The sequence below is a fragment of the Grampus griseus genome, assembly GCF_964374135.1.
Source record: "Grampus griseus genome assembly, chromosome: 12".
In the NCBI taxonomy this organism is placed as follows: Eukaryota; Metazoa; Chordata; class Mammalia; order Artiodactyla; family Delphinidae; genus Grampus; species Grampus griseus.
Genome location: NC_139006.1, coordinates 29,777,473 through 29,789,815, shown reverse-complemented (window position 1 = coordinate 29,789,815; position 12,343 = coordinate 29,777,473). Strand labels below are relative to the sequence as shown.

The 12,343-nt window shown below is 36.6% G+C and overlaps 1 protein-coding gene across 3 annotated transcripts in view; it reads left to right on the top strand.

Moving 5' to 3' along the window:
• ANKRD12 (ankyrin repeat domain 12) overlaps positions 1-12,343 on the top strand; it is a 114,866-nt gene that overhangs the window by 66,007 nt on the left and 36,516 nt on the right. For all 3 annotated transcript variants that reach the window (XM_082667438.1, XM_082667439.1, XM_082667437.1), the window contains one exon: positions 3,173-3,320. In XM_082667438.1, coding sequence (XP_082523564.1) covers positions 3,173-3,320 — 148 coding nt within the window. The remainder of the gene's footprint in view (positions 1-3,172; positions 3,321-12,343) is intronic.

Here is a 12,343-nt window from a genome sequence, read left to right as displayed (position 1 = left end):
CCCCAAAGAGATGAGAGTTTCTTGTAGCCATGAAACAAAAACTGAAGGATTGCTAAATAAGGAACAGTTAACAAATTTAAAAATAAAAACAAAAAAAGCTCTTGGAAATTAATAATATGGTAGCAGAAATGAAAAGTGGAGTATGGAGGGTTAAAGATAAAGTTGAGGAAATCTCCCAGAGACTAGGAAACAAAAGACGAAGGTGGAGGAGGGGAAATGAGAAAAAAGATTAATTCAGGAGATCCAGTATTATCTTAACAAGAGTTCTTAGAAGACAGAACAGTGAAAACATAGGACATTATCAAATAAATAAATCCAGGAATTTTCTCAGAACTGAAGGAACATGGATCTTCAGATTGAAAGAGCAGTTGAATGCTCATCAGCACAATGGATGTTAAAAGACCAAGATCAAAATTCATTATCCTGGGATTTCAGAACAATAGAGGCAAAGAATGTCCTCAAGCTTACAGAGAGAAAAAGCAAGTTCCATATAAAGGTAAAAAATCAGAATGGCATCAGACTTCAATAACAACACTAGAATCTAGAAGATAATGATGATGCCTTCAAAACTGGGGGGAAAAAAAAAACTGGGGGGAAAATTATTCTATATCAAGAGTAAATATTAATCAAGTGAGGATAGAATAAAGGTGTTTTCTGACATGGAAAAATCTCAGAATATTTACTGTTTCTTAGAAATCTCCTGGAGGTGGTGTTTCAACAAAATGAGGGAGTGAACCAAAAAAGAAGATAAAAGGTCTAAAGAATCCACAGAATTGAGGGAAGGCCATTTCTAGGATGATAGGATAAACGGATATGTCAAGATGACAACTGGGAAGCAAATCTAGACAGCAACCAGTCCATTTTAGAGCAAGTTAGAAGGCTTGGAGAAAGTTTAACAAAAAAATGGTGGTATATTGAATTGAAGAGATCTGTACTTGTAGCAGAACGGGGGATGAATTAAAAGATGAGTATGTAGAAAACCGAGTAAGTGAAAAGTCAAGATAATTAAATCTCTGGGATAAAATAAACTTGTGTAAGAATGGAAATTTTGTCATGGTGTACTACTTGGTTCAACATTTACATTAATCATAATGACACAAAAAATAATATGTCTATCTTGGAAAGTTAGGAGGAGGGGGAAGTGGATGTGTATGGGAGAGGGATGGAGTTGGTAAAAGAGAGCTGAATTGTGTTTTCCATTGTAAGACAATAGGCAGTGCCTAAAACCGAAAAATACGGAAGCAGCACGCTGTTACTTAAGTATATGGACATAAATGTCAGGGATGATTTTGTTCTTCACCAGCAGCCTTGAAAAGCCGTTTGATCTTTTAAAATCATAAACATGTAATTTGATAAAAATTAGTAAACAAAAAGGGAAATTAAATATTAACAGTTGAGATCATGCATAATTTGTTTTCTTTATACATTCTTACATTTCAAGTATTCTGTGTTGATGGTTTATTCTTTGATAGTCTAGAAAAGATTTTTCATTATTTAATTCACTGTGAATCTTTATTATTCTTAAATACTTTCATTTGTTAGAAGTTCCTAATTTATAGCATACTGTATAATATTGCTTCTTTAAAAAGACATGATACATTTCCTCAGTACCAGAAAACACCATAGTTATGTGTTAGGAATACAGAGACGAATAAAGATCTCACATGAAGTTTATGGTCTAGGACAAGGGGAGAAATGTGTTAATAAATTATAGTATAGATTTACCTATGATAGAACACACTCATGTCACTGGAAGTAGAATCTCAAAACAAGAGGAGATGTTAGGGAAGCAGAATTAATAATACTTGGCCACCTACTTGACGGTAGAGTATGAGTGAAAAACGAGAATGTGATGACTCCCCACTTTCTGGTTTCAGTGACTGGGTATACTTTGGTGCCAGTCACTGAGAATGGAAACAAAAGATAAGGGTGCACGTTTAATGAACTCTGGGACCTATTGGTTTCAGCTTTTGTATTGAAATACAGTATATCCAAAGAATATTTGGGTATTTGATTTTGAAGGTCAAGAAGAAGGCTGAGAAAGAGCAAGCGCGAGAATGAAAATGAATGAGTGGATTGCATAATCGTCATCGCATTCAGAGTGGGTGAGCTCTCCAGGGAGATGATGTAGACCAGAGCATGAATCAAGTGAATCAAGGACAGAGCCCTAGGGAAACAATGTATGGCTCAGATATTTACAGATCTTAGGAGACATTTCATTGGACTGATGGTAACATAATTTTAGGTAGAAGAGTAAAGGGCCAATAAGAATAAAGAAGTCAAGGCCCCAAGGGTAAACATCTTTTCAGGAACTTGACTGTAAAGGAAAGAAGAGAGATTTAGCTAGAGGAGGAGAGTATAGGTTTGAGCAGTTGCTTTTTTTTAACCTGTGTTTCATTTCTTTATTGCCATTATTGTTCTAAGGCAAAAGAGACATGAACTGGAAAGATTGGCTTCTAGAAAGGAGCCAATCGAAAAAGAGGTAAGAAATATAGAAAGGAAGAGGAATAAGGAGCAACAAACAAATGAAATGACTAACCAGTCGCATCTTGGTTTGTGGAGCCCAAAGCTTTTGAAATTTGTGAGGGCAGGGTTCTTTAAGAAATGAATAAAAAATTAGATATAGGGCCATGTAAGGGGACCATGAAAATGAGATGCCTTGAAGTTTAAGCTTTAGTAGTTTTAAGTAAACCCATGTCAGTTAGCGATAGTTTAAATCCCAGAGTGATGGGGAACAGGTGATTAAGAGCCTTGGTAGCGATGGTAGCCTTAAACAGGGGAGATACTTCTTTTGAGACTTCCTGTAGCCTGTACATTCCAGGAGGCCAGGGAGCTTTATACTCTTGTTCACTGATGTATCTGAAGGACTTGGAGCAGTGCTTGTCAATAGGTACTCAGTAAATATTTGTCAAGTGTATGATGAAACAGGAAGAAAAATAATGAGATTCAGTGCTAAAATAGCCCAGGAGCAAATTTCTTTGTAGTAGATACGATCAGAAGGGGGATGGCGATGAAAATGGAACTTGAGAGTAATTATGATTTAGTATAAACACTGAGGAATGGAGGCAGAGGAGATGAAGCAGGAGGATATTATGAGTGTGATCAAGAGGAAAATGGTTGAAATAATGCAGTCTATGAAAGGACTGAGTCTTCCTACTGTTTAATGTTGCAGATAGTGAAACTGCTACTTCGTCATGGTGGAAATCCATTTCAAGCTAATAAACATGGGGAGCGTCCAGTGGATGTAGCAGAAACAGAGGAGTTGGAATTGCTGCTAAAAAGAGAGGTGCCTTTATCTGATGATGATGAGAGTTACACAGGTTTGTTCCACATAATCTGCATTCACCTGTTTGACACGATATTTAGTAGAATATTCTACTTCTGCTTTATAATACCTAAAATGTTGAGTACCTTAGGTAATGCTATCTAGCTATTAAGAATGGTGAATTTAGTAACCTAAATTTAGGTGTTTGCTACATGTCCTCTGTGTAAATGGAGTCATAATGCTCTCACCCTATTTCTGTGATTTCTTTTCCCCACAGATTGCTGATGTTACATTCAAGCCTATTGCAGCCTCTCTCCCCATTAATAGCTACCACCACTGCTATACACTACCACTAGCTATCCCACATCTTGAGTTCTTTTAATTCTTCTATAAATTAGAGCACCACTAACCGAACTCTTCCTGGCATTAATGAGTCATCTTTGCATTTTTATTTTTGCAATTTAGGTTGTTGAACTCTGGTCATTGTTATAAAATATAGGCACAATTTTACAGTCACAGTTTTAAAAAGGAAAGACCCGAAAAGAATATTTCATAAAACTTTTGGCATACTCAGAGTTTAAAAAAATAAACATAAACAATTAAAAAAATATAACAGAGAAAAACTTTCCTGTATTGAAGAAAGTCTTTTGTGTACAGATTGGAAGGTTTCACCATGTTTCAGGCAAAAATCAATGGAAAACAATTCAATAAGTCTCATAACTGGCCATATCTTTACAAAATTATAAACAATTCCTATAAGCAATTAGGTAATAATACTAGTTTTATATTATTTATAAATAAAATGAAACCATACTCATTTAATCTCAGCCATTGCCAGAGGGCAATAGGACAACATCTGTACTTTTAAAAGAGAAAGGTCTACCATTTACTTTTTTTTTATTGAGGTATAATTGACATATTGTATTAGTTTCACATGTACAGCATAATGATTTGTATACACTGAAACATGGTCACTACAGTAATTCTAGTTAGTAATGGTCACCATACGTAGTTACAAAGTTTTTTCTTTCTTTCTTGTAATGAGGACTTTTAAGATCTACTCTCTTAGCAGCTTTCAAATGTGCAATGCGGTATTAAGTACAGTCACCATGTACAGTACATCCTCATGACTTATTTATTTTATAACTGGAAGTTTGTACCTTGTGACCCCCTTCACCCATTTAACCCACCCCCTCATCTCTGACAACCACCAGTCTGTTCTCTGTATTGATGAGCTTGGTTTTTGTTTGTTTTTTAGACTACACATGTGAGATCATAGAGTATTTGTCTTTCCCTGTCTGACTTATTTCACTTAGCATAATGCCCTCAAGGTCCATCCATATTGTCTCAAATGACAATATTGTGTTCTTTTTTGTGGCTGAATAATATTTCATTGTGTATATGTACCACATCTTCTTTATCCATTTATCCATTGATGGACACTTAGGTTGTTTCCATATCTTGGCTATTGGAAATAATGCTGCAGTGATCATGGAAGTGCATATAGTTTTTCGAATTGGTGTTTTCATTTTCTTTGGATAAATAACCAGAGGTGGAATTGGTGGATTACATGGCAGTTCTATTTTTCATTTTTTGAGGAACCTCCATCCTATTTTTTTATAGTGGCTACACCAATTTACATTCCCACCAATGGTGCACAAGGGTTCCTTTTTCTCCACATCCTCAAGCCAACACTTAAAATTTCTTGTCTTTTTGATAATAGGTGTTCTGACAGGTATGAGGTGATATTGCATTGTGGTTTTGATTTCCATTTCCCTGATGATTAGTGATGTTGAGCATCTTTTCATGTGTTTGTTGGCCATCTATACGTCTTCTTTGGGAAAATGTTTATTCAGATCCTCTGCCCAGTTTTTAAATTGGATTGTTTGTTTGCTATTGAGTTGTATGATACCAGTTTTTTATGTAGTTTGAATATTAACCCCTTATCAGATACATGATTTGTAAAGATTTCCTCCCATTCAGTAGGTTGCCTACTGAATTTTTATTTTGTTGATGATTTTCTTTGCTGTGCAGAAGTTAAAATCTCATTATTTTATTATGAAAATATTCAAACACACAGCAAAATTTGGAGAATTGTACAGTGAACCCCCTGTGCGCACTAGCTATGTTTTGCAGTTGTTAACTGTTTATTACATTATCACATATCTATTGATCTACCCATCAATTCTTATTTTTTGCTGCATTTCAGAATAAGTGGTGGACATCTCTAAATAATTTAACATGCATTTCATTATAACTAGAGTTCAGTTCTTGTATATGATTTTTAGGTAATATTTACATTTGTGAAATTAATAATTCTTTAATAAAACATTCTATGAGCTTTTAAGATATGCATAGACCTTGTGTAATCCAACCTTATCAAGATACAGCATATCTCCAATACTCCAGGAAGTTCCTTATGCCCCTTCCTAGTCAGTGCCCACCCCTACCTGATCATTTACAACCCTCATGGTAAAGATGACTAGACAAGAATCACTAAAGGTTGGTAAATCTAGGGAGAATTCTTTTTTTATAAAAGCAGATATTTACATGACCTTTTCACATTACAAGAGAGGAGGAAAAAAGAACAATGATTATATGGTAGAGAAATCCAGCACCACCTGGACTGAGTGATCAAAATTAACATCATCAAAGGAGAGACAGATGCATATCATGTGCCTCCACATGTGGTACCCTGAGAAGGATAGAACATCACTTATAGCATTCTGACTGGGAATGTATAATCATGAGGAATGTTCTGCTTTTTAAAAGCCACTGCCACCAAAGATTAAGAAATGTCAGTGTCATGAACCAGTAAAGGCAATAGAAATGTTCCAGGCTGTCCAAAGAGGTAATAATTAAAGGCAATACCTGCTCCACGACTGTTTTCTGTCCTGGAGGGGGGGAAAGATTATAAAAGATATTATTAGATCATTTAGCAAGGAATATGGACAGTAGGTTAGTGTTGTATCAGTGTAAGTCTATGAAGTCGACAGCTGTGCTGTGGTAACAAGAGAATATCTGTATGTCTTGGGAAATACTAAAGTATATAGGGATAAAGAGCCATGGTATATGTAATTTACCCTCATATAGTTCAGGGAAACAAATGTGTTTATACACATGTGTATATATAGAGAGAAAGTAAATTATAACACGAGAGCAAAACGTTAACAGGAGGAAAGCCTGGGTAAAGGATATATAGTGTTCATTATTTTTTATTTTTCTAACTTTTTGTGAGTTTGAAATTATTTCCAAATAAAATCTAAAATATACAAATACATAAAGTTTTTTTGCTTTGTCCATTGAAAAGATCTAAAACTGACTAAGACAGTAACAGTAATCTTTCTTGGTACCCAGATTATAATCAGGAAATAATTTCTCCTAAAAGAAAACCAAGGTTTCTTGGAAAAAATGGGTGATGCTAAGTCTAGGACAGGAAATATGTAAGATGAGCTTGGAACATCTTGTCATTTCAGATTTCAGGTCTTGTCAGAGGCCTTAGGAGATAACTTGAACAGTTCCCCACTGGCCAAAATGCAATAGTTTGAGTTTCATTAAGGGTGTTAATTGCAAAGATTTGAAACCCATCAAATATGTTTAAACCCATGAGTCTATGATGATAAATTTTTAAATTTACCATGGTCATCAGAGAACCAATTTGTTATCTTAAAAATTAGGCAAAAAAGGGGCTTCCCTGGTGGCGCAGTGGTTGAGAGTCTGCCTGCCGATGCAGGGGACACGGGTTCGTGCCCCAGTCCGGGAAGATCCCACATGCTGCGGAGCAGCTGGACCCGTGAGCCATGGCCGCTGAGCCTGCGCATCCGGAGCCTGTGCTCCGCAACGGGAGAGGCCACAACAGTGAGAGGCCCGCGTACCACAAAAAAAAAAAAAAGAGGAAAAAAATCAGTCATTTATTTCACCTTCATATTCGTATATGAACTCTTGTCACTGGGTAACCTCATTATGGGTGAGGAGAAATGTTTTTTATTAGATTAATCCAGCTAAAAGAGTGAAAAGAAAGACTGACCGTTTTGCAACCCCCTGTTAGTTAATGTATGGGAGCATTGAGGATCAACAGTTGCTAACATTAAATTAAAAAGAGAAAGAAAGAAGGCATTGCCTGCCCTTGCTGGAATGCCCCTGTCCTCCACTCCCCAGTCCTCAGGATCCAGCTGCCATTTGCAGGAAATACCCAGACAGAGGAGCATGCTGAGCTGCACCAAGCAACATTCAGACCATAGGAAACCCCAACAGCAGCATCGTTTCCCAACAGATAAATTGTACGAAAATAAGAAGAACCTGTAGAAAATAATAAAAATTACTTAAGTGGCATATTTCAAAAATGGGCAAGACTAAACTATTAAGCATGTATTTAACAGGTAATTTATACTTCAGGGGAATTTTGTATAAAACTCAGTTAAGGGCTTGCCTGATGGCGCAGTGGTTAAGAATCTGCCTGCCAGTGCAGGGCACACGGGTTCGAGCCCTGGTCCAGAAAGATCCCTCATGCCGCAGAGCAACTAAGCCCGTACGCCAGAACTACTGAGCCTGCGCTCTAGAACCCGCGAGCCACAATTACTGAATCGGCGTGTCCCAACTACTGAAGCCTGCACGCCTAGAGCCAGTACTCTGGGGGGAGGGGAATAAAGAGAGAAAAATGTAATGTTGGTTAAAGGGTTGGTAAACAGTATATTGTAGTAGGAGTGGTAATGATGGAGCTATAGGCAAAATTGTAAAGGTGGCAGCTTTCCTTTTAGTATGTATTTTCACTCCTTCAGCCTCCAATAAATGTAAACTAAAGTGTTTGGTACGTAGACATTGCTTAATAAATATTTGTTGAATTGTGGGGGAGGGGTAACTGGCCCTAAGGGATTATGCTAGAATCCTCCATCCCCCACAGATCCAAGGAGTAGCTGGGCTGAGTTTGTCCATTACTGAGACTGGGGAAGTTGGGAAAGACCTAGTCCAGCAACAGGGAGGTCTCCTCCTGGTGCTTCAGTGCTGACTGGCAGTCCTGGGGGAGCCCACTTTCCCTTCCACTGCTTGCAAAGAGCTGCCTCTTGGACTACTTCAACAGCGACAATAAAAGGAGTACTTAAGAAAATTCAAGGACAGCGCAAAGGCTTTTTGGAGCTAATAAAAAACATGATTATATAATCAGACAACACAGTAGATGAGCTGAAGTGGGACTTAAATGATTAGGCTATAAAATGAAGTAAAACAAATCCTCACAACACAGCAAAAATACAAAGAGAAAGAATCCTGAAAGAAGAGATAAGATAAAAGACTTAGGGACTAGATCTAGGAGCTCTAGCAGATCTTTTTTTTTCTTAATTGGAATATAGTTGTTTTACAATGTTGTGTTAGTTCTGCTGTGCAGCAAAGTGAATCAGTCACGTGTATACATATCCACTCTTCTTTAGATTTCCTTCCCATTTAGGTCACCACAGAGCACTGAGTAAGTTCCCTGTGCTATACAGTAGGTTCTCGTTAGTTATCTATTTTATACATAGTAGTGTATATATGCCAATCCTAATCTCCCAATTCATCCTACCCCCGCTTCCCTGCTTGGTAACTGTAAGTTTGTTCTCTACACCTGTGACTCTATTTCTGCTTTGCAAATAAGTTCATCTGTACCATTTTTCTAGATTCCACATGCAAGCAATATTATACATTTGTTGTTTTCTTTCTGACTTACTTCACTTTGTATGACAATCTGTAGGTCCATCCACATCTCTGCAAATGGCACTATTTCATTATTTTTTATGGTTGAGTAATATTCCATTGTGTATATGTACCACATCTTTATCCATTCCTCTGTCGATGGACATTTAGGTTGCTTCCATGTCCTGGCTATAGTAGGAGCTCTAACAGATTTAGCATATGAATAATAGCTAGTTATGGGAATTTAAAAGGGAAAAAAAGAAACAGGTGGAGAATAGTCCATAATTATACAAATAGAAAAAAATGTTCCTGAGCTGAAGCAAGCCCAAGTCTATCAATTATAAAGCTCCAGGTGGATATAATATATAATTTATCAATTATAAAGCTCCAGGTGGATTGATGGAAGAAGCATGTACACATACCCCTAGACATATTTTGATCAAATTCCTTGTAAATTCTGAGTGTAGCAAGTTACAAGGAAATACAGTCGCATTGGCATTGGACTTCTAACTTACAACAGTGGAAGATAGACTACTGAGAGAAAAGAACTGCAGCATAAGAATTATGTACCTGGCCAAGGTATTGTTCACCTGTTAGGGTAAAGGAAAGATAATTTAGGGGTTTAAAAGCTATATCAATGTATTTTCTTACTTTTCAAAAAAAGAAGTTATGGAAGAATAAACCAACAACCTATAAAAGTGGTTACCTAATAGGAGAAGGGGTTAAAAGAAAGGCATGTGAATTGTTAGTCTTTTTGAAAAACAGCCTGGCAACAGCTAACAAAATACAAGGGCTCTTACCTTTTAGAGAAATATACTGAAATATTTCTGGATGAAATGATACCATGAATGGGATGTGCTTCAAAATGATACAGGAGTAGGATGAATAGAGGTATGGGTTGGCCAGAGATTGATGGCTGTTGGAGCTGAGTGATGAATACATGGGGGATCAGTATAACATTCTGTCTACTTTTGTGTAAAGTCAAATTTTACCATTATAAACACAGTTTTAAAAATACTTATGCTCCTTAATATAGTAGTCATACTTCTGGGAATATCCCATGTTTATTACAGCAGTGTTTTCAGTGGCAAAAGAAAAAGTGTGTAGTCATACAGGGGATCAGTTGCATAAATCAAGGTGTACAGCCACACCATAGACTATTGTACAGCCATGAAAAGGTGTATCTTAACACTGTACCAGTCACTTGGAGAGATTTTCATAAGATATTGTTGAGTCAGAACAGTCAAGATGAAGGCTCATAATATCTCATTTTTGTAAAATGAACAATGTTTTAAAAATCTATATGTATATGCACATATATTTGTGTAAAATTTTATAAACATGGAGTAAAATCTGGAAGGATGTATCTTAGGTTGCTAATGAGGCATGTGTTGGGGGTCAGGTGGCAGAGGAAGGGATAACTTGGGTGGACGGAAAGGAGGTAGAGCTGGACACAGTCATGTGATAATATTTTTGTACACATAAAATATACAGGACTCTACAAAATCTCTTGCCCTGCACCACTGTTTATTTAATCCCAATTCCATTCCCTTCACAATTAAGTTTCTTAAAGTGCATTGTGGTGCACTTGAAGTACCTTCCATCCAATCTATGTTTACTAACATCGCACATGATCTTCCAACAACAGACCCCTTAGCTGTCTTTTTGGTCTCTCTGTGGGATTTGACAGTGTTGACTGTGTTCTTCCCAAAATTCTCTGGTCCTGGTTTCAGAGAGGCAGTTCTCTCCTGGCTTTTTCTCCTGGAAGATAATTCTCTTCCAGCTTCTCAGACTGTTCCTTCTCAGGTTCCTTCCAGATCTCATCTCTTCGTTTCTTCCTCATTCTCTTCCCGTACACCCCTGTGTTTATTTTTCCAAAGATTTACTTTCTGGAACCCTCTTCTCATACCAGATAATCTCCCAAATAAAGTTCACCCACACTTACAGCTTTAACTACCATCTATGTTGTGAAGCCTTTTAAATATCTCTTTATTCCATACCTTTCGCTTACGCTTCATGCGTATATATTTGACTGCTCTCCGGATGTTACCACTTAGAATTACCACAGAAATCAGTGTACCTGGAATGAACTACTTTTTTCCCATTTACACTCCTCTTCTTGTTTTTCCTGTCTCATCATTCAGCTATATGTATGTCCTAAACTTGATAGTCATCCTAAATTCGTCTTCTTCCTTTTTCTTCAGGTCAATTAGTCTACAACTGTGTTTGTGCACCCATGATGTGTTAGGCATTGTTTAAGCACTGGAGATCTAGCTGATTAAGAAAGTGGAGATACTAACATAATCATCCCCTAACCCTTGTCACTTCTTATTTTCAAAATATTTGTAAATCAACCTACCAGTTGCAAGCTGAAAGTCATTTGAACATCTTTGTGCTATGTGAAATCAGGATTATAATAGCTGAATTACATAGGCTTCCTCAAGAAAGTAAGAAAATAAGATTTGAAAAATAGGAACATTTCATATGGTATGTTAATACTCCCATTTATTATGGCTACAAACTCTGCAATCTTGGTCTCTTCAGAAAACAGTAGCTGTGAAAAGCAGCTTTGGTTAAAAATCTTTCTATGAGAAAGCAGCACTGCAGTAAGTTTTTCCCATGGAAGAAGTTAGGTATCTTATTTGAACTTACATGTTTCATTAGAGTGAAACACATCTTTTAGAATCTTTTTTGATTATCACTGATATTGTTTCATGTGTTCATCAGCTATGTATTGATTTTTCAGCATACTTATTTTCCTCATGGTGAATGTGCCTGAATTATTGCTTGATCAAAATCCCTCAAGGAATGATTCAAAAATCATCAGTAAAAATCATCCGTAAGTATCATACAAAGATTTTGAAGTTGCTGAAAAAGACTGATAAAAATACCCAAATTTATTGCTTAATTTACATGAGGTCCTTGTTAGACTTAACGTCATCTAATCTAAATTCAGAATGTGTTAATATTTAATCAGGTATTCATTTTACTGCCCATAGACATTTGTACATATAAAGCCTGATAGCATTGTTACCCATCTTGTATGTTATGTCATCCATGTGACAGATACACTTTAAGTGTTGCAAAGTTAGAGAATATAACTGACTATGGATTTCAGAACTTAATAAATTTGGAGTAGATAAAAAGGTACTATACATGTAACATTTTAAAATATGGTTTATTCCATTAGTCATTGTGCTTTGTGACAGTGCTACTGAGAGTAGCTGTTCTACAAACTGTTACTATTCCTCAGGATACAGAGCTTGTGCCAGAATGTACATCAGTGCACTGCTTCCTTCATCATAGAGGAAAAAGTGCTGTGACAAAGATGTCAGCTGAACTAAGTGTGCTCGTGACATAACTGATTTCCGTCTCTGGCACAAGCCCGTTATTTCATTGTTTCATCACAGATTT